Raw genomic sequence first — 23693 nt, forward strand, 5'->3', positions numbered from 1 at the left:
GATAGTGATGGGGATAATCAACCACCCATTCAAAGACAGCCTGTTACAGTAAGTACAAATCTCAACTGAGCCCATTATTCAAAGCTAAGAAAAAAGTTTCAGAGGCTGATGGGCCTGACTCTCTCATATAGAGAGAGTCTGGAACATCTGATGAATAGGTGACTTACTTAGCTATGTTGGGAATTTCTGGATATTAAAGGGCATAGAAGGAATTGCTCAGAATGAATTTGATGCCAAACTTTAGGGGCTAGACTATGAGGACTCATAATTTGAAAACCTTTGATTCAAAAGCTTTTCTTACTCAAACTTGTGCCGAGACGTGTGTATTACTTGACATTTCCCCCTGATTTTAGTAGTTACTTAGTATTGAAGTGTTGTATAATTTCACACTTGTGTTGCTAAATATCTTATGAAAACTAGGTATGTCAATATTTTTTTCTGGTAATGCAGGCTGACACGTCTTGTTTTGCATGGTGGTTTTAGGGGAGTAGGATAGAGAGGATGAAATTTTAAAGTGAGACTGGAGGCTGATAAAGCTGACTACTTTATCTCTGAAGTGGTTTCTAAATTTACTTCCTGTCAAACCTGCATCTGCCTGCTGCGGAAGGACAGCTAGAGCATTTCTAATGTCACCTCAAGCTCTCACGTTCTGATTCCTTTCTTAGGATGGATGTGGAGTGCCTCAGAACCAGCAGGAGGAAGAGCCGATTTCTGAAACCAAAACAGAAGTAGAAATTCCTAACATCAACTCTGATTTAGGAAATGAATTATACTTTGTTAAACTACCCAAATTTCTCAGCATAGAATCCAAGTAAGAGGACTGATTTAAAGTTTTATTTTTCCTGCAAGATATTGAGTAAAAGTATGTGGACTGTAAATGTTCTTGTTTGTAATGCGTTGGCTAATCACAGAGGTGGGAGATTTTTCATGTAACTCTGAAAAAATAAATTTAGGGTGTGCTATGGTAGAAAATGATGAATTTATTGGTATGAGAAGGCTTTACTGCTAATAATTCTTTTAGCATTTTGGCACTTTCTTATCAATGAGCAGATATCATAGCTGATGAAGATGTTTTTTATTCTCATAAAGCTGAAAAATTGGTAAACGAAGGTGAGAAAGTTTGCTGGAAAAATCACAAAAGTTCAATGCAAAAGCCATTGTGAATCTAGAAAAGATGATGATATTTGAAAACAAAATAGTGTGGTTGGGTCCACACTATTTTGTGAACCATCATGATGGTTCACAAGTGCAAGCTCTTGTGCAATTAAACATGACACCTTTCTTTAAAAATATGAAAAGGTAGATCATGTGTCACCTATACCTTAGAGGACTATTTCACCAAACAAGAAAACAATTTAAAAATTTTGAATTATTAGTCACATTTGGATTTTTTTCAGGCAAAAAAAATTTTAAATAAAATTTTAAAAAAGTCATTTGCATACTTCTTTGAAGTTTTACTTGAAGTTATTTGTCTACTGTGATTTTTTTAACATATTGGTACATGTTATAAAGACTTATAGTATTATATTCATACTAAAGATGGCTAATACAACATTAAAAAACAATTTTTAGGCCTTTTGATCCTCAGTATTATGAAGATGAATTTGAAAATAAGAAAATGCTTGATGAAGAAGAGAGAACCAGGTTAAAATTAAAGGTATCATTCCACACTTTATTCCTTTTTTTTTTTTTTTTTAAGCTTTTTATAAAATAAAATACAGGGATAACAGTTTGAGATGAACTTACAAAATGATCTTTATTTTTTGATCAATAAATAACTGTTTAGAATGAGGAATTAAATGTCTTTTCAGAATATTATTAGGAGAGAAGGTACATATCCTTTTTAAAAAATTGTTGTAGAATTATCACTTTTCTAACCTTTCTTTGGCAGTTGTAATTTTTTGACAGCAGTCAAGATAAGAATTCTTGAAAATTGTTAGCTACTTCCTTCAGGATAAATAATAATATAATTAGATATACAGAACTGCCCCTCCAATTTTTATCATGGATAGTTCTGAGCTGCTTCCCATAGTAAAAATATCTGACTCTTTATGGAAATTCAGCTTATGCACAGAGAAGAGGTCTTGTCATTAGGGGGTCCCCCTTGAGAAGACCTGGAAAGCAAAACCCTACCATTGCTCTCATAGGAATGGCATTGTCTTTAACCGGGTATGGAATGAGCGTCTGCCAGAGGCCACAGTGGTAGCAATGGCAGGAACCATTCTTATACTACTTTTCTAATTTGGAGTTTCTCACCATATGGATAAAGCAGAAGTCGCAGGTTTTAATTTATTGTTTATTACTGAATTACATTTTTTTAAAAATTAATGCTCAGAGCTTTCTTTCCTACAGGACCTTTCTTTAGTCCTTCTTTCATTGGGTTCATAACCCTTCAAGTGGGGTTGCAATAGAAATCTCAGTTATAACCTCCTACCTCATATGGGCCCTTAGTTTTTGCTTCCACTGCCATGAGGTGGAGCTCAGAAAAGATTAAAACAGAACATCTGGTGAGTTTAACCAGTGTCTATAGGTATCTGTAGTAGGAGGGTTTCCGTGTTGCCTAATCATCTATTTTTCGGTGAGCTTACTTTCTCACCACCTCTGAATTCTTGGCATGTGATTATAAATCACTTGAGAAGAAAAGAACATGCAGTCTGGTTTTGTATATGAAAGTGTTAGTTGATCAGTCATGTCTCTTTGTGATCCCATGAACTGTAACCCATCAGACTCTTCTGTCCATGGGATTCTCCAGGTGAGAATCCTGGAGTGGGTTGCCACACCCTTCTCGAGGGCATCTTTCTGACCCAAGCATCGAATCCAGGTCTCCTGCACTTCTGGCAGATTCTTTACCAACTGGTTTTGTATGCCTTTGTGTTTTATATCAGATAGAAAATACTATACGATGGAGGATACGCCGGGATAAAGACGGAAATAAAATTAAAGAAAGCAATGCTCGGATAGTCAAGTGGTCGGATGGAAGGTGAGCACAGACCTGAGGAGAAACACCCACAGGGAGGCCTGGGATGAATGAAGTTTTCTGTATAGGACCATTTGGGGATCTTTTTTCATTACAGAATTAACAAAATCTAGTAGCAACCCACTCCAGTACTCTTGCCTGGAAAATCCCATGGATGGAGAAGCCTGGTAGGCTACAGTCCATGAGGTCGTGAAGAGTCAGACACGACTAAGCGACTTCACTTTCATTTTTCACTTTCATGCATTGGAGAAGGAAATGGCAACCCACTCCAGTGTTCTTGCCTGGAGAATCCCAGGGACGGGGTCGCACAGAGTCGGTCACCACTGAAGCGATGTAGCAGCAGGCCTCTTAGTGAGTGAAGTGAGTGAGTGAAGTCGCTCAGTTGTGTCCGACTCTTTGCGACTCCATGGACTGTAGCCCACCAGGCTCCTCCATCCGGATTCTCCAGGCAAGAATACTAGAGTGGGTTGCCATTTCCTTCTCCAGGGGATCTTCCCGACCCAGGGATCGAACCCAGGTCTCCCGCATTGCAGGCAGATGCTTTAACCTCTGAGCCACCAGGGAAGTCCTCTTAGACCACATATTAAAAAGCAGAGACATTACTTTGCCGACAGAGGTCCGTCTAGTCAAAGCTTTGGTTTTTCCAGTAGTCATGTATGGATGTGAGAGTTGGACTATAAAGAAAGCTGAGTGCCAAAGAATTGATGCTTTTGAACTGTGGTGTTGGAGAAGACTCTTGAGAGTCCCTTGGACAGCAAGGAGATCCAACCAGTCCATCCTAAAGGAAATCAGTTTTGAATATTCATTGGAAGGACTGATGCTGAAGCTGATACTCCAGTACTTTGGCCACCTGATGCAAAGAACTGACTTATTTGAAAAGACCCTGATGCTGGGAAAGACTGAAGGTGGGAGGAGAAGGGGATGACAGAGGATGAGATGGTTGGATGGCATCGCCGACTCAATGGACATGAGTTTGAGCAAGCTCTGGAAGTTGGTGATGGACAGAGAGGTGTGGCGTGCTGCAGTCCATGGGGTTGCAAAGAGTCAGACACGACTGACTGAACTGAACTGAACTGAACTGAGGCTCCTGGCATTATCTGGGAAACCTGGGAGAAATAAACAGGGTTGAGGTCACAGTGCTGTGCTGGAAGACTCTAGACATAGACTCAAGAAGTAATCAAATTCACAGTATCTACCTTATTGAGATGAAAACATAATGTCAGTGCCCATATGTGACCATTAGACATTATAGATTGGTATGTTTGAAAAAATGATTTCTATTTTACTAATGAAGTCATAGAGATTGGGAAATGATAAAACAATTAGATTTCAAGTTGAAAGGAAGATGGATTTTACCACCTTTTACTTTGAAAGGAGGTAGGTTAGTTGTTTCTAGTATCTTTTGTCTGTCTTAAATCTTCAGTATGGGGACAGGATCCTGCAGTTCCACAGCATTTTAAGAATTGCTAACAGGGTAGAGGAGACTTCCCTGGTAGCTCATGATAAAAAACCCATCTGCCAATGGAGGAGATGCAGGTTTGATCCCTGGGTTGGGAAGATCCCCTGTAGAAGGAAATGGCAACGAACTCTGGTATTCTTGCCTGGAGAATCCCATGGACAAAGGAGACTGGTGGGCTGCAGTCCATGGGGTTGCAAAGAGTCGAACACAACTTAGTGACAAAACATGACAGAATGGAAGCTATAGGATTTGTTAACGATCCATCCTAATAACTGAACTATTTCTGTTTCCAGCCTGTCCCTACATTTAGGCAATGAGGTGTTTGATGTCTACAAGGCCCCGATGCAGGCCACTCACAACCACCTGTTCGTCAGGGACGACACTGGTCTGCAGGGACAAGCCGTCTTCAAGTCCAAACTCACCTTCAGGTAACTATTCATAGTGACCTCTTGCTGCTTGGCAGTTTGAGCAACAGGTTAGAGAGGCTGGATGTGCAAAGAGCCTGACTGACATGATGTTGAGGTGCAGCTCCCCAAGGCCCATGGTCTGGTTCCCATGCCATTTTTCACCTTTGCAACAAGTTCCTGTCTCTCAGGGAGCCAGTTCATGCTATGGAAGCCAACACGAGGCTGCTGTCTAAACCAGAAGACGAGTTATTAATTCACATTGATCAGCACACCTGGTAAGAGGCCTAAACTGTCTGTGCCACTCTGCTGGTCAGCATGTCCCTTCTCTTCAGGGCCTTTTACCCGGGAAGCCGGCTGATTGCAAGCATGCAAGCATGCTCTTGGTGTGTGCATGTGCCAGAGGAAAGGGCTGTGGGTGCCGATGTTTCTGTCCGCCGCTGTTTGCTGTTGGTGTGATTGCCTGCAAATGTTCTTAGTAGACTGAGTCATTTTTGTCTGTTTCCCGCAGACCTCATGCTACAGACTATGCCACACATAAAAAGGTGTCCCTGCCACTTGCTAGTAGATGCTCGAGGATGCAGACGATTAGAATCTTACCAGTGGCAGGGCCTGATCCTGAATGCCAGCGTGTAGAGTTGATTAAGGTATGTTGGCTGAGCTTTATCCCAGGATTGTTTAGGGGCATTAAGAGCTGTGCTTTTCAGAATATTAAATCATCTTATTGTGACAGTCATTTTATTTCTTGTAGTTATCAGGGAGCCAGCTTTAGCTTCCAAGTGTGTGGTTAACCATAGAAATGGTCATAGTCAATGGGCCAGTGGTGAGATACAGCAATCCAGACACTCAGGTGTTCTCTCTCCAATCTGTGAGCTCTCAGCGGGAAACTGACAGTTTTTAAAAAAACATAACCTTTGATACATATCATTAAACTGTGTTAGCCAGAGGAGAGGTGACGTAGGAAGGTCAGAAGGACATTCCTGACTCAGTCAACACTGGCCCTACCCGTGGAGCCCAACATGTGGAAGCCAGGTGGATGGAAGGGAACAAGGGCTCTACTTTGGGACTTAGGGACCCTCCCCACCAGCACGCCCTCATCCTGCCATCAGCAGCTGTGGGGAGTGCCCTGGGTTGACGGCCCCAGGCACGAATATCTGGGTGCCATGGTCGTTTGGTGGAGCCTGGGCAAGTCAGGTGTGTCTCAGGGAGGGTGAAGAGAACCTGCCTCCCTCAGGCATCTGCTGGGCATGGACGCAGCTCCTCAGGCTGGTCGTGCCCTCTGGACTGTTCCTGGCAGCAGAGGGGACGCTGCAGCTCCCAAGGCCGTGCCCATGCCAGTTGTGATGGGGCGGTTGGTGTGAGGGAGCCTTCTGCCTCTCCACCCTGTGGTGTCTTCATGCCTTAGAACTGAACACGACGATGACCGTGTATGGTAACAGAGATGTGAAATGGAGAGAACTCACCCTGAGGACATAGGAACTGGTGTTATCCCGGGCAAGGCATTTTCATGTTCTTTAGTTTCAAGCAGGCACTAAGTGAATTCATTTTTTTTTAAGTCTTTACAGAAAGAAGCACGTTTGAGGGCTTCTGCTCACCAGGAGACAATCCGTCTGCAGAACCAGGGGGTGCCAAGTGCCCCCTACCAGGACTCGAACAGTGATGAGGAGGGTGAAGCCGTCGAAAACCACAACCAAGGGGAACGCGGAGGTGAGTCTGGTGACCACTGAGTGTCTGTCCTGCTGTTATTCACTGAGGACAATGCAAAGGCCTTTTCTCCTGTTTTTGTTAGGACCACTTTCTCACATGAAAAGTTGGCTGGGAAAATAAGGCACCCCCATAATTAAGAAAATCAACTAAATAATTTATGTCGTCATTGTAAAAAATGTATAATAGGCAGTTTGCCTGATTGTATAATTAAGGACCCAGTGTTAAACTTTGTAGTTTTAAAAAATGTGTGCCTGGAGCCCTGCGGGTATTTAAAAGTGAACAGTCTCTCTGAGAGGAAAAAAACCTCTCCAATGTAAGTCATTTAAGCATGTTTGAAAGCTGTATGTATCTCTTCATGAAAACTTAAAAAAAATGGTTGGTGTCTCAACAAAGGGAAATATATACAGTGGGAAGTAAGAACATTCAACAGTAAAAAAAAAAACTTTTTTCAGGAATAAATGGGTCTTCATCTTTGAAGGTCAGTCCCATATCTAAAGTCCTCAAATTTGCTTTCAGAGGAAGGGGCCAGAATCTATTCTTCAGAGAGTGATGAGGGACCAGATGGAGATGGGGCTCAAAGATCACTGACAGCAAAGAAACTCACCACTGATAAGGTAAAACCAAATTTATTCAATCTGAAGGGGTTTGCTCTGTAGCCACAAGCCGACTCCCGGAATAAGGAGCTCAGAGCCCAGGAGCACAGACAGGTGTCTACACACCTCCCTACAACTCAGTGAGATGAGTGCAGTAACAAGCCTAGGCGTGGCCCAGAGGAATGCCTGACACCTGTGTGCAGTGGGAGGCAGCCCAGAACAGTCACCCTCTTGTTGGAAGTTGAAGGAAGTGTTAGGGTGGGTGTGCCGGTGGACAGAAAGGCCTGTGAGAAAAGACATGTGGCTGAGACACCAGGGCCCAACTAGAGAACTAGAAGTAGTTCAATGAAATAGATCAAGGGCCCTCTCCCGATCACCATGAGCATAATAATAGTGCAGGGTTATTTCATCTCCATGTTATTGAAATTATCTACTTTATTTCCTTTTCCACTTAAAGATCACAAGAAATTTTAAGTCTTAATTACACAAGTGACTCACTCTGTTCTTGCCATTGTACCATATTCATTTATCCAGTGTTTTCTGAACACATAACTCACTCCACTATGGGTCTTGAGTTACAGGTCAGAGGAAACATCCCAGTAACAGAAATGGCTCTTACTATGTAGAAGAAGCACTCATTTTTCATGTGAAAAAATCTATTTAAAACTTGGAAACCATACTGAAAAAAGCACATAAAACACAAGCAGTCCTTTAAAAAAAGTCAACAGGCTTTAAAATAGTGAATTTTAGACAGAGAAAGTGAAGTACTGAGGAAGCAGAGGAACATATTTCAAGTAGTAATGAGGGGAATCCACACCTAAATAGAGTGACGTGTCCCTTGGCCCTGACCGCTGAAAGTCCGGGCTCCCCTTGCCTGACCTGTAGAGACAGTGTCTGTGGACAAGGTCATCGCTGGAGGGTCGAGTTCTAACTTGAAAGGCTGGCTCCCCCACCGGCTCAGAACTACTTTAGACAGAATTTCCGAAAACATTCAGTATTGAATTTTACACCTTCTCTCCTTATCTGTTCAGATGAACCCTCCAGAAAGAGGAAAGCAGGGAGTGAAGAGGAAGAGGATGACTGAAGCATAAAACGTGTACTTACTATAAATATGGTTTTCAACTGCTTGCTTTAAAACAGTAATGAAATGACTTGGGATTGAAGTGAGGAACTGAATTCCTTTTGCATAATCCTAGTTGTGGTTTTAAAATGTTTGGAAGCAAGTTTGTGACTTCAGAAAATCCATTGTTCCCAGGTGAGGCCATTTTGGTAACAGTTTGCGCTGTGTCTTGGGATTTTTTTGTCAGAGCAGGCATAGCACAAGACAGCTCACTGGAGACTCAATGCTTTGTTACGTGTTGTATGGGCCTTACCAGTTCTAATCCTCAGAACAACTCAAAGGGCTGCTGCTGTTCTCATACTACAGATATGGAAGCTAAGTTAGAACTTAAGACTTTTATCCAAAGCTTTTTCTTCTCAAGTTAAAAAAAAAAAGCATTTTTGAGACAAGGATCAGGAACTTATGTGCACAGCCATCACACTGCTGAGCAGGTCTATTACTGACCTTAGGGAGAAAGACATCCAGAATGCTGGGAGAAATGGTCACCAGGAGCTTAGAGAAAAACAGAGCGCTGGGAAACAAGATACTAGATGTGACTGTTAGCTTTTTGACTAGTGCAGTAGCTGGAACATAACAGGTACATGAAGTTTTTTGTTGTTCAACGTACAAACCAATGATGTTACCTTGGGCAAGTTAACTTCTCTGAAGTCAGTTTGCTCAACTTGGTGGGGTCTGGACTTGACCATTGTGAGTCTTTCATGATTTAATGTTTATATTCTTCTACTTCTGAGAAGTGAAAAATATGTTCTTTTTTTTTTTTTAATGAGTCTTATTGTTCAATAGAAAAGGTCAAAGAAAAATGGCCCACTTACCATGCAGGAAACCTGGATATACATTATAATTCCCTCCCTTTTATATATTTAAAGTGTAATTTCATGGAGTAAACACAGCCATAATTAGCACCAGCTCCAGAAAGGCCATTTAGAGACTCATCTAAATTGCTGAGAGGTATTATCACAGCTCAGTCATAAGGTTGACTGTTCTTTACAATTTTATTGAAGTATAGTTGATTTACAGTGTTGTGCTAATTTCTTTGGTACAGCAAAAGTGACTCAATTATACACACATAAACATCTTTTTCATATTTTTTCATACTTTTCCATTATAGTTTGTCACAGGGTATAGTCCCCTGTGCTGTTCATCCATCCTGTATATAATAGGATGTCTGTTTCTGTGCCAGTACCACACTGTTTTGGTCACTATAGCCTTGTAGTATTATTTCAAGTCTGGGAGGGTTATGCCTCCTGCTTTGACAATTCTGGCTCTTTTATATAAAGTTTTATATAAATATTAGGATTATTTGTCTTAATTCTGTGAAAAATGAAATGTGTTAATTTGATGGGGATCGCATTAGATCTATAGGTTAGGTTGGCTATTCTTTATAGAGGTGGCCTTGAGTCTCTGCTACAGGACTGGGGCTAAAGCTGGGCTGAGCCTAGAGGCCACCAACCCTTGCAGACATGCTGGAAAGCTTAATATTTGGTACCTAGAGGAGTGAGGTGCCATTGGCTGAGCAAGAAGGCACTCTCCCCACGGCTATAGCGCCTGTCTCCAAGGCCACTCAGAGGAGGAGCTGAAGTTAACTGACAACTGAAGCACCCAAGCCTCTGACTCACCAAAGCGGACAGGCATCAAGGTTTCCCACATGTGAACGTAAGCCCAACAGCCATTCTCGGAAAGCCAGCCAATACTAAAGATTCAAGAGAAATTTCTTTATTCCTTAAGTTTCAAAGCTGAATTATTTGATTTATCCCTAAAATTTTCCTCAAACCCATTACACGTTTCACTGATTTCCTCTTTTGGTTGGTGGATTTAGGTGACTGATAAGCAGTATCTTTGCTTTACCTTAGAAATAATCTCTAATAGCAGGATTGGCTCCCCTCAGGCTCAGAACACACTGTATCATAGGTCCCTCTTTCAATTTGTCAACTCAGTTTAAAAAAAAACAAAAACAAAAACTCAATTTGACTTTATGGACAGGCCAGACTGAGTACTGATGGTATGAGACTGAACCATAGGAACTTACTACCTTATGGGTGTAAATGGTCAAGTACTGACAGTTTCAGAATAACTCAGGGAAATTAATACACTTGTTCTTAAAAGGTATATAAGGAGTGAACTTTAGAACATAGGAATTAAAGGGATTTTCCAAACAGTCAAAGTCTACAGTATATTTGATAGACTGTATTGAAATTATTTGTTCCAATATGAAATGGTAAATCCTAAATGCCTGTAATCCATATTCTTCAAAAGAAAATTCACTGTGCTATTATGAACCAGTATTATTAATATGAATATTCTGTAATAGTTTATTAAAATTGAAAAAGTAAGCACTTACAGCATTTTTATATTTTAGCATTAAAAAATGTATTTAAATGCCCAATTTCATGTGACAAAGAACGCACTGTTACAAAAGTAATTTTCAAGCTTTTAAACGTACCTGAAACCAAATATAATTCATCCAAAAGACTAAAAAAAAAAAAGTGGGCACTTTCTCAAAATTACAATGGTTTTTATATATTCTGCGTGTGTGCATGCACATGTATGCATGAACAATTTTCTTTATAATTTACCTTCTTTTTACAATTCTTAAGCAGACAAATCTAAACAGTTTAAACAGCTGAATCAAATTGTTTTCCTTTTGACTTAAGGTGAAATTTAAACTAAAAATTTGCTTTACACCCATGAACAAGCACCCAGAATTTGTTTTTAAACCATACTCTCTGATGAACTACAATATCTGACAGAAAAATTTTAGACCTATTAATTGCTTTGCAGCATTTAAAACATTCTGATTGTCTGTAGAAAAGGAAGTTAAGCCTCACTCACATATGTGTACTGTAAGAGAGTTTGATTATTTTAAAAGTGTACAAACTTGAACAATAGTGCTAAATACAAAACATGGCTGGTGGTGTTTCACAGTGTTACAATCTATTATCTAGCTACCAGAGCAGATATCCTAAGTAAAAGTCCTTATATATCAGTGAAGGCTGTCTAAAATGCTTGGTAGAGGTTTAAAGATTGGCTTCTCTGAATGATCAGGCTGCATGTTTAGAGTTTAGCATTAACAAACTTATAAATGTTTTATTATAAAAATTTTCCAATGTGTTCAGTTTTTGTAGGGAAAGACATACAGAACTAAATTATAACATACAAGAAATATGACATAAGAAAGAATGACCAAATTAAAATGAGCTAATATAAATTCTTTGCTGATTGTAAATACAATTTTCTCAATTTAAAACTCGGTGAAGAGTTCCTTTGAGTGAGAAGTAGCTAGAAACATGAATGTTCAATGAGAAGTGATGGAAAAGAGGGTTCTATGGATGTTTAGACTGAAGAACTCACACCCCTTGATAGGAGTTGCTCTGACACATCCAATGTGTTTGGGTCTTGTGGGTGCTATGTCTTCAGTTAATACTACATGAAAGTGGAGTGGCCTTGAGGGCATTATGTTAAATGAAACAAATCTGAAAGGAAGACAAATACTATATGATCTCATGTATTAGAGCCTAAAAAGACTAAATCCACTGATACAGCCAACAGACTGTGGGTTGCCAGCATTGGGGTGTGGAGAGTGGGTGAAATGGATGAACGTGGTTAAATGGTATAAACTTCCAGTTATAAGAAAAGTAAGTCCTAGGAATGTAATGTCAGCATAGTGATGACAGTTAATACTACTGTATTATTACATATTTGAAAGTTACTTAAAAGTTCTCATCACAAGGAGAAACATTTTTAAAAACTATGTGAAGTGATAGATGTTAACTAAACTTACTGTAGTAACCATTTTGCAAGTATGTGCATATATCAAATCATTATGTTTTATACCTTAAACTATGTTATATGTCAACTATCTCAATAAAACTAGAAAAAAAAAATTTAAGTGACGTGACATTGTAATGGAGGAAAACTAGGCAGTACTGAACTTACAGAGAATGGAAACTGCTGTAGATTCCAGAAAAACAATGATCCTTTTTTCTGCCAGGAGACAATGGTGATTCCTGATTTTATAAGGAAAAAGTTAGAAGTTCTAGGACCACAGAGCCAAAATTTTACAATTTTATGAAACCTCATGAATTGTTTAATCTTATTTTAATGGCAGCAAGGGTTAAAATAAAGAACAACAGAACATAACTTTTTATCAAAACATGTTTTCTTTTATAATTTTCTTTATACCATGGATTCCCCTTTTTAAATGAAAAAACATCAGATACTGTCAATGGAAAAAAGAATTTACAAAGCTCTATACCTGTTAACTTTTTGAGGGAGTACCTACTGCACAAAGCAAGTATGTGGGTTATTTCATTCAAATCATGAGAATCTGCAATTTAACAATCAAGGTAATTCTCCTTAGAATTTCTAACAGTCTAATTTTTTTAAACACAAAATGTTTATTTGGTCTTTTAAATGACAGGCACCCTTAGAGAATGTATTCCACCTATTCTTTAGACTGCTACTAGGCTTTAGCTACAAGTATATAGCACCAAAATCCATTTTAATAATATCATTAATATTGATTTTAATACATATAATCTCATGTAGACAAACTGGAAAAATTAGAACTTCTGACAAATATGAATATAAAATTTTATAAAATGTGAAATTAAAAGCTTTTAAAAAAACAGCAATTTAAAAACGCAAAGAACAGTCTTTGCTTGGATAACGAGATAAATCTATACTGGTTACACTACAAAAACTTAAATGTCTTAGAAGATCTTTGGTTTAAAAATCAAGACTATTTCACAATTCTATTGTGAAATTTTAGCATAATATAGAAATATTGAAAGTTACTAAAAGGATAAGAAGTGCCAGATTTTGTTTTTTTGAGAGGTGCCAGATTTTTAAAGATCAAAGTAAACATCCGTTTTCTCCCTTGTGTTACAATTTGTGAAAGATTTTCTGTATTCAGATAGATGAATGCTCACCTTTAGTTAGTTATTAACAAATCTTTTCTTCCATTATATAATGAACTGTAGCTCAGAACTGGAATGGTACAAGCAAAACACTCAACTTCTTCATACTTTGATAAATAATAAATGAAAAGATATTACCCATAAGTATAATACAGAATTCTAGGTGGGGCCCTACCTACCTATATTTAAAAAAAAAAAAAAAAAAAGACTTTTGCGAAGACAGGGTAACATAGTTATCAATTCATTGACTTACAGGGCAGGGCAAAAAAGGAAGCCTTGCTAAAAGTGTTCTGGCGGCTCTGAACTCTTGGTCCATGCCAACTCCCCCCTCTGTTGGAACTGTGCAGTCTCTAAAAATCAAGTACATTTCCAAAGTCATTTATGAAAAAGGAGAGAGGGAGAGCCAGTGAGAGTGAGCCTGACTTGCTAACTTGAAAAAAAAAAAATGTCTCCAGCACCCTATAACCAAAAGGGAATAGTGGAACAGTGCAAAGTCAATCTTTGGCCCCTTTCAAACACTGGATACTGATTCCAAAGAAACTCACACTCAGTCCTTATGAGGAAAGCTTTCACCTGTCAAGAAGACTTATTTCTATAGCATACAGGGAGCCATCTAGCTCGAGACAAACTGACTAGTCCAAGACAAAGGAGCAGACATTTTATAATTTGGTTTCAAGAAGTTTAAAAAAAAATTAAGAACACATCTCTCCCCTATTCTGGAAAGAGATTCCTCCCTTTAGAAAAATCTCCCTGTAAGTGACACAGCCAGGCCTGAATTGTTCAGATTCCTTCGTGCCCTGTCCTCTGTAGCTGTACGGCCTCTGCCACCTCCTGCTCCCGGGACTGCCCTGGAACCTGGCATGAATACAGGTCCACATGGTCTGTCACACTACTGGACCTGGAGTGGCCTGCCCACCACGCTACACTGTTCAACCACTCACTTTAATACTCTGAGTGACAGGAAGACATCTTGTTATGAGAAACTACTTTTATACAGTATGGACCAAAAAGTTCAAGATGAAAGGAAACAGTTAATAAAAATTAGATTTATCAAGAATAGTCATTTTCCTTATTGGTTGGAAAATCTGTAATAAGGGGTGATTGTATACCAACCAGACAACTCTGCACTGCATACAGGAACATCTCACTATCCTGTGTAAACTCTTAATTTATACACAGGTCAGCTTCTGATTTACTTTACAGTAACCATCAATTTAAAGGACTGTTCTGCATGCTCCTGAGACTTAATCTCCACCATTTAATAAGTCTGATTTCATGTGTTTAACAACAGCTTTTTTTTTTTTTTAACCTTAAATAACAGAGTTAGTTAGCTGTATGCCTTTTACAGGGAAGAAAATAGCTTTCCTACTCAGATTTTATTTTTACTATGAACTTGCACAAAAATTTAATAATGCCCACATTATTAAAATGAAAGCCTGTAATGAATTTAGACATAGCTACTTTTTAAACCAAGTGTGTAACCTAGCCAAGATGATGACTTTGTTTAAAAAAACTGTAGGTGCTGAGACACCTCAGACAGGTGCAGTGTGGGGAGGCACAGGAGACCGCTTCCTCTCGCCTGGAAACCTGCTTTGACTCTAAGACAGATGACCAAGTTTTAAGTCATCTGTTTTAAGATGTTGGCATTTTGCTTTTTGCAAGAAAGAAGTGTGTGTGTTCTAGAAAACACGGAAAAGTCTCCATGCCATGGAATGAGGAAAGCTTTGAAGTGCCTTGTACCTAAGAAGTACGACAGCAGTTCTGACATCAGCAATGTCCCTTTTTGACTTAAAAAATATTGGTCCTTAAAATGTTCATATTATTCTACATAAATGACTTACTAAACTTTTTTACAACTGTATTTTTTTTAACCCAACTCATCACAGAACATTTAATTAAGCTAAATTAAAATCAATTTTAGCAGAAATAATGCTTTAGTATACAAAATATCACCTACTATTGATTTTGCAGTTTGAAACTGGTAACAACCTTAAACTAGAAAAAAGATACATGTAATTAAAAAAAAAATTTCCAGTCTTTTCCCTTCTCCCCAGGAAAATTTTACATCTGATATCACAAGAACCCTCGATGACCTTTCAATGTCTTCCAAATATGACAGGTTGGCAGACTTACTGGTGGTCTCCTTCAACTCGTCTCTTGCGAACTATGAGAAAAATAAAGAATGTTAGAAATCCCTGTTAGTTTGTACAATGTTGATTTGCTTGTGACAAACAAGTTTCTGTGCAATCCAGTTAGAGTTGTAAAAAAATGGATTGTCCATTTGTAGTTCACACAGCCATTAAAATAAAAAACTCGTATCCTTTATTATTAAAATAAAAAACTCATATCCTTTACTGTGTTCACTTACCTGCTGAGAACTGAGGAGCTAAGCTCCCCTGTGCTTATACAACAGCAACATTAGAAATCCACAGTAGAATGGTCAGCAGTCACCTTCAACTCACTGTGCCTGTCTCATCCATGTATTAAAAAATTTTATACCTCCATTAAAAATGGTAACTTATCATATTAAATTTTGAAATAACACACAGGCAGCTGGGATTAGAAAGTATTAAAGGTAATTTGCATGCCCTTCTGGTTATTTCCTTAGTTTGTGAAAGACATACCAAAAATACTTTTGAAAGTTTCAAAGGTAAGTGAGTTGCTACTACTGCTCTCCAAATTTTCCTTCTCTTATCTCCTACAAAATGAGCCAGTTTGGGGCTCTGAGAATACAACAAATGCAAAGTAATGCAGATGTTAGACCCTAGTAACATGGTGATGTCACCTCTGGCTACCATAAACTCGGGAGGTCAAAGTGGTTGACCCACAGTTAGCAGAGTAAACAAAGGCGCACATCTAAGGGTGCCCAGCCTAGGCACGGGCTGGAGACCCTGAGCTGCGAGGCCATGCTTGTTGGCAGCAGGGCGAGGTCTTCAGTCAGGATCTTGCTACCTTCTCTCTCACCTATCAGCCACCAGAGAACATTTGCTGAGAGCTGGCAGCTCAGGGCTCCTCAGCATTGGGCAGTGGGAACCTGCTGCTTTTTGTAGTGTGCTCTTTGGCAAGCAAGGCAACCTCTCTGAGCCTCAACTCATCCTCTGTAACAGGAGAATAGTGACACCTGAACCTCATGGCTGTGCAATTCAAGGCTGCTTCAAAGTGAAATCGCTTAGTCATGTCCGACTCTTTGCGACCCCGTGGACTGTAGCCCACCAGGCTTCTCCATCCATGGGATTTTCCGGGCAAGAGTACTGGAGTGGATTGCCATTTCTTTCTCCAGGGGATCTTCCCGACCCAGGGATTGAACCTGGGTTTCCCGCATTGCAGGCAGATGCTTTACCCTCTGAGCCACCAGGGAAGCCCCAAGGCTGCTTAGTATTGTGTTAATATAGAAAGCATTCAGTGGGGTTAAGGAATGGTCCTGAGGCCAGCTATCTTTTCAGAGTGAGGAAAGCCAATTTAGCCTTTATAAAGTTAGAGGATCTCCATGTACACATAATTGGTTTTGATACTCTTACCAGTAAGTTAAGTTCCTCTGTGTAAGTTACATGGTTGGTCTGTTAATTTCTATACTCTTTCTGTGGAAGCAAGCAGGAAGGCAGCTGCCTCTGTGCAGCCTGAACTGGCTGTTTTAAGAGAGGAATGAAAAGCCAACAGGTGCACAGGCCTCCTGGCCAGGCTACAGGTCTTGCTCTCATGTCGTTCTGACTGCTGGCTTCTGTTCACTGGCCTTTAAGAGATGACTGGACAATCAAGTGACGTGAATAAAAGCCTGTCCAGCTATTGGCTGGGCGCTGGCTAGAAAATGAAAACCAGGAGGGCTGCAGTTTCAGGTCCCCATGAACATTTATATACACAGTTATATAACTGTGTGCACCTCAACTCTAATTTTAGCCCATGTTAACAAAGAACAAGTTTACTGAAATATTAGGGGAAGAAATCAAATGGAGAACTGAGTCTGCAAATACAAACTTAATTCATGTATATAGATATCTGAACCACATGGATATATCTGAAAGGCAAATCATATTCTTTAAAGTAGAACATTTCCAAGAAAATTTTGAATTGCAGTAGTGTTTGGATATTATTGGCAGACCATTTCAGATGTTAAAATGCATATTATTCTAAAAATGCATATTAAAAACAAGATCGATAGGACAGATAGAACAAAGTATAGAAAACTGATTACATAGTTAGTGAGTGTCAAGACAGGAACATAAGACAGAGTTAATCGAATGTTGCACATACACCATATAACCTCTTTGCTGTTATAGCCGTGATACTTCTTAGCTGGAGAGATGGCGAGTAGGTAGGATTATTTCAGTGAAAAGTTGAGACTAAGAAAACAATGAGAGAGGGAGACGTTATCAACATCGGGACACTAAAGCTAGGATACAGCCCTATTTGCAAGGTGAAGGAAAATTATATGCCCCAGAGATGCTGTGCAAGTTGTTAAGTCTTGTTCTCTGATATCTCTGTCCAGTTACCACATACTAGAATGCTTGTAAGAAAACAGTCTTAATAGGCTTGCCATCTTGATCTAGAGGCAGAAATCAAAGTGCAGGGTAACAAGTAAAACCAGCTGAGTGTTCAGGGAAGGTAGGCTGCCGCTGCTGCGCACACAGGACAGCAGAGGATAGGCAGAGGCCACTCCTGACCCCCGTTCCTCACTGGCGCCACGTGTTACCTCAGCAATTCCTCAGTTCAGCCTATAGACGATAGACTAATACATTTGGCCCTATTCACAATTCTTTAGCAATTTCTTTCCAAAACCCCCTCCACTAACATAAGTTCTCCACACTTCATGATTAGTCAATTGCTAATAAATCCTAACTGATCTCATTTTTTCTCCATCTCTGGAAGAGTAGTAAGAATCGTGTTTTTGAAGCATCATTTTAATCATGCACTCAGTGAGTGCCCTAAAATGGCTCTCAGATACCTCCACATAAATTCCAAAGAAATCTAAGTTCCTGACCATGTAACTTTAGTGCCTCCTATCAGTATTCCCTCTTAATCCGCTGGCAGCATTTTATTTTCATTCTGTTAGCTTCAAATAGCAAGTACTTGAGCAAAGTTTATTCTGGATCCTGCATCCTGTTAAGAAAGTCAGTTCTCAAAATCTGCAGGCTGTCTTCAGCATATAAATAACTTGCTTAGTCCCAAATCTGAGCTTCTATCCATGCAATTCCTCACTCCAGGAATGTCCTTATTCTCATTTCATGCCTGAGACCCGTGTCTGAAGCTCTGGTTTGGACCAGAATGAAACAGCGTGGGGAGGGCAGGTGGTTTGTCTAGAGAGCTACCAGCACAAAGCCATTTGCCCTCAGCTTGGTGTCTGACCACATGGCCTCTTCATCCTCTTACACACGCCTATGCACAACTCCTTAACTTCCCAGTGTTGACAGAAGGCAGCCCAGGAATTGTTTTCATCTGTTCCCTGCATCTTCCACCTGCCAAAAGTCTTTCTTGCTCTGCTATCAGGCCTTCCTTTCTGACAGATCTGGACAAAGCATCTGCCACAACACGCACGCAGAAGAGCACAACCGCTGAGCCCTCAGGGGCCGGCACCCCTTCCGCGTGCAGGGTTGGATACATACAGGCCCTCGCGGTGCTGCTCCTGCCAGACGGCTGCTGGGACCTTCTCTAGGAGGGACATAGGTGACAGATGGCTAGGGCTACAAGGATGCTGGTGGGATCCCAGGAAAGCTAAGGTGGTTTCAGAGGAGAGGGAGCATGGAGACTCTCTCTCTCCATTCGTCCTCTCCATTCTTCCTCTCTGCTATCTCCCATTCTGGAAGAGTGTCCCAGGAAAGCTGATTAGTTAGGAGAAAATTCAACTTTGAGCAGGATTCAAATTCTACTACATTCTTTTTTACTTAATAAATCTTTATTAAGTACCTACTATTGTCAGACATGGTTTTAAAGCTGTGGATTCAAAAGATACACATGGCCCCCGACCTTCAAAAGTTTAAAGTCTTAGAAAATAAAATAGATTATTAGAATGAAGTATAACCTAGTAAGTAAAAAACTAACTTTTTAAAGCCAATAAGGTATATGTTCTTAAGGTTTTCTAACTGTGAAGTTCAGTTAGACTTGAGAAACACTGCTGTAAAAGGCAAAATTTAAATTCCTGAAGTGTAAAAAACAGAAGCTAACTAATGAAGAAATACTAAATAATCAGCATACTTTCCAAACTACATCTAAAGTAAACAACACACACCAAATTTCCCTTTTAAAAAAAAAGAGGCTAAAATCTGCTACGAGAAATTACAGTCATCAAAGAACAAAAAGTCTGAACTAATATTTTTCACAGTGATCTGGATGAAAGGTTTTTCTGCTCCAGAAATCTTTAAAAATGCAAAGGCAAATATGGCTGAAGCCTAAAAGAACTAACTGCATCACAGTGGAATGTGACTCCCTTTAAATAGATTGCCAGTCAGGTTCGATGCATGAGACAGGGCACCCAGGGCTGGTGCACTGGGACAACCCTGAGGAATGGATGGGGAGGGAAGTGGAAGAGGGGTTCAGGATGGGGGACACCTGTACACTCATGGCTGATTCATGTGAATGTATGGCAAAAACCACTACAATACTGTAAAGTAATTAGCCTCCAATTAAAAATAAATTAATTAATTTTTTAAAAAGAAGTATTTTAATTCTCTGCATGCATTTTAAAAAATATTTCAATGAGAAGTGTTAGTCGCTTAGTCATGTCTGATTCTTTGCGACTCCATGGGCTGTAGCTTGCCAGGCTCCTCTGTCCATGGAATTCTCCAGGCAAGAATATTGGAGTGGGTAGCCATTCCCTTCTCCAGGGGATCTTTCCAACCCAGGGATCGAACCTGGGTCTCCCACGTTGCAGGCACATTCTTTATAGTCTGAGCTACCACGTAAGCCCCTTCAATAAGAAACACCAAACTTAAAATTCAAAAACTACATGTTTGATGCACAATACTGGATGCTTGGGGCTCGTGCACTGGGACGACCCAGAGGGATGGTACGGGGATAGAGGAAGGAGGAGGGTTCAGGATGGGGAACACGTGTATACCTGTGGCGGATTCATGTTGATATATGGCAAAACCAATACAATATTGTAAAGTTAAAAAATAAAATAAATTCAAAAACTACAACTATTTTATATATCACCACGTGAAACTGAATTTCTAAAAGGGTGAAACTTTCTGGTTTGATCAAAAGGGCAAAATTTTCTTATAATGTTGAATTCTTTGTTTTAATACCTCCAAGAGGTAACTTATAACTGAGAACAAAATATCTGTTGTAGAAAACTATTTCATATTTCACTAAAAGCTACGAAGTAGGTTCTCATCCACTAACCTAATAATCACTACAACTTCATTTAAACCGAACTCTAATTCAGTCAGTATTAAAAGAACTGCAAACCCTGTGTAAAAACTTACTAAAAACAAAGTTCCTCCAATACATTAGCTTAATATTACAGTTCAGAATTTTGATTTCATACTAAGTATGTCTTACCTAAGTCATTGTTTTTTGTTATTGCATTAGCTGCCCTGGTTCGGGGTCCTTGCTGAGTAAACTGATATCCAAATTTAAGGATATTGGTATTTTCCTCAAGCATGTTGGCCATTTCCAATTCTACAGCTGTCCCCAGCTGCTGCCTCTGGAATAATTAGAAATAAAGAATAGTATTAATAAGCTAGTTCAAAATATAAGTCAAGTCTAAGACATTCATGTATATGCTGATTCTTTCAAAATATTTTCCCAATTCTTACAACATATAAGAGAAAAAAAAATAAGTTCAGTGTATAATCATATAGACATCAAAAAAATGTGGATTATTATAATGAGATACCACTTCATACTTACTAGGATGATTATAATCAAACAGATGGACAATAATAAGTATTGGCAACATACATGGAAAAATTAGGAGCTTCAGACAGGCTGGCAGGAATGTAAAATGGTGCAGCTATTATGAAAAAAAATTCGGCTATTCCTCAAAAAGTGAAGTGCAGGGTTACCATGTAACCTAGCAATTACACTCCTAGGTATATACCCATGAGAAATGAAAACATATTCATAAGAATTTGCACCTGAATGTTCATAGCAACATATTTCTACAATCCAAAAAGTGGAAAGTATCCAAATATAATAGATTCTTCAACCATAAAAAAAGAATAGATACTGGTAACATACTACCACATGAATAAACCTCCAAAACATTTTGCTAAGTGAAAGAAAGCAGACACAATAGACCGCGTATTACATAACTCCACTTATATGAACTGTCCAAAACAGGCAAATGCATGGAGACAGAAAGTACATCAGTGGCTACCAAAGGCTGGTGGGAGAGCTGAACATGAATTGACTGCTAATGGGTTTGAATCTCTCTTTGGGGTGATGGAGGTGTTCTGGAGTTAGGCAGTGGTAATGGTTATACAGCTCTATGAATGTACTAAAAACTGTATGTATACTTTAAACAAGTAAATTATATGGTAGGTGAATTAAATCTCAACAAAAGATTGGAAACATTGATTAAATAGCATTCTGGTTAAATTTTTTTTTTTTGGTTAAATTTTGATATAATTCTTTCTATCTTCATAATCTACAAAATTTATTTATGTTGGGAATTGAGGGAGTCATTTACCACATATTAAAAAAAAATAACTGGATTCACTTTTCAAATAAAATAAACTGAAGTATTTCACTCAAATGTATATGTTGTTTTATTTTTAGTTAACTACATTCTGGATGGAAATATTTCTAACATGTGTTTCTCTACTTCTCTAAAGAAAAGTGCATCTGGCTCTGGGTGATCCAGCAATATCTTAGGCGGTCAGCACCCAATGTGGCTGGAGAGAAGCTGTGCCCTCAGGGTACCCTGGATACTGGAGTTTTCTGTTTTTCATGAACTATTCTGTTTACCTCGTGTCTGAGACTGACATGTTATAGCCACAGAAAGGTTATTATGTGGCTATTGCTACCTAAGAACTGAAAACTTTGAGGCTGGACTGTCACCTTTAAGAATCCTTCTAGTTCAAAACCACTAGCCATCTCAATCCTTTACAGACCAACCAGGGAGAGCTGCTTGTATACCTTTCTATACATTAAGATTCTGGATGCCCCAAAAGTTCTCATCCCTTTTCAGGCCTTTGCCTTCCCAAGGGCTCCCTGGAAAGCCTTCCTTTTGCCTGCCTCCTGAGTCCCCAAGCCCTGCAGGGAGTGTGGGCTGCAGCTTCTTCAAAGCTGCTGCTGTAGACCACCAACCTGGTTGTCAATTTTCAGCTCCATCAGGGTTTCGTTCTCTTTCAAAGCATCAATCAGTGCTAGAATCCCAACTCCTGTAATAAAGTTGGATTCCATATTTAAGCTCTTCAAATTTTTGTTCACTCTTAGCATATCTGCAAAAGCCTGGAAATTACAGAAAATAATTGGAGATTAGTTTGACAGCACCTGGTAAATAAACACTGAACACGCCTGAAGAAATACACACATCAATACAGCTACCTTAATGTTTCTTATTAGATTGTTTAAGCTTGACAGGCCACCTCACAGATCTCACATGTATCTACTTTTCATGTGCACTTGGTCGCAAACTTTAAATTTGTTGTCATGTGTAATTCTCTGTTGCTAACACTCTCTACTGCTATTCATTCATGCTTCTGCTTCTTGCTTCTTTCTCCCATGTTTCTCAGACTTTCTCTCAGTCTCTGTGTAGGAATAACTTCATCAGTGTCTCTTTGGGACAAGTTTTCTTACTTGGGTCCTGCTGTAGCTAGGTTACAGTGAAGCCCAAATGAGGGGAAATTATGAACTAACTGCCAAAGCAAGAACAGAAAGGCCACAAATAACTGGAATTGCTAGAGCATAAGAACTATGGAAAAGAAGGGCCTAACTAAACATTCACCACCTCAGAGAACAGTGTCTTGCATCTGCTTGCATTACAATTTCTCACAGGATGTGGCAGTGCTAGGCATTTGACCCAGTGCTTAATAAACACTATACTGAATAATTAACAAAGCCTGTAAGTGAGCAGAGGGGAAAGAGAAGGGCTGGGGAGGGGGGTAACAGAAGAATATGAATGTGAGTTTATTAATACAGCCCTGCAGAGGGGTCAAAAGAAAGGCCAAACTCCAGAGAACATGGGGTAAGATCAAACTTAAAAGTCGTTAAAGGCAACAGGGGCAGCCACACTATAAAGAACTTGAGGCAGGTATCTACCCTCCTGAACTACCTATTAGCAACAACTGGCTAGGTGACCTCAGGTAAATTCCTTATCCATCCATCCGTACCCACATTTATTAAAATGTTACTAACGGCCTTAGAAAGGCAATGCCAAAGAATGCTCAAACTACCGCACAATTGCACTCATCTCACACGCTAGTAAAGTAATGCTCAAAATTCTCCAAGCCAGGCTTCAGCAATATGTGAACCGTGAACTTCCTGATGTTCAAGCTGGTTTTAGAAAAGGCAGAGGAACCAGAGACCAAATTGCCAATATCTGCTGGATCATCGAAAAAGCAAGAGAATTCCAGAAA

At 39.5% G+C, this 23693-nt stretch overlaps 1 protein-coding gene across 2 annotated transcripts in view; it reads right to left on the reverse strand.

The window, feature by feature from the left end:
• Positions 1 to 10551: 10551 nt before the first annotated feature.
• Positions 10552 to 23693, reverse strand: part of TMOD3 (tropomodulin 3 (ubiquitous)) — an 88883-nt gene continuing 75741 nt past the window's right edge. For both annotated transcript variants that reach the window (XM_010839481.1, XM_010839482.1), the window contains 3 exons: positions 22423 to 22566; positions 20671 to 20815; positions 10552 to 15340 (listed from right to left, as the gene is read on the reverse strand). In XM_010839481.1, the coding sequence (XP_010837783.1) occupies positions 15306 to 15340; positions 20671 to 20815; positions 22423 to 22566 (324 nt within the window). In that variant the 3' untranslated portion in view covers positions 10552 to 15305. The remainder of the gene's footprint in view (positions 15341 to 20670; positions 20816 to 22422; positions 22567 to 23693) is intronic.

This window comes from Bison bison, unplaced genomic scaffold (assembly GCF_000754665.1).
Source record: "Bison bison bison isolate TAMUID 2011002044 unplaced genomic scaffold, Bison_UMD1.0 scf7180017864118, whole genome shotgun sequence".
NCBI lineage: Eukaryota > Metazoa > Chordata > Mammalia > Artiodactyla > Bovidae > Bison > Bison bison.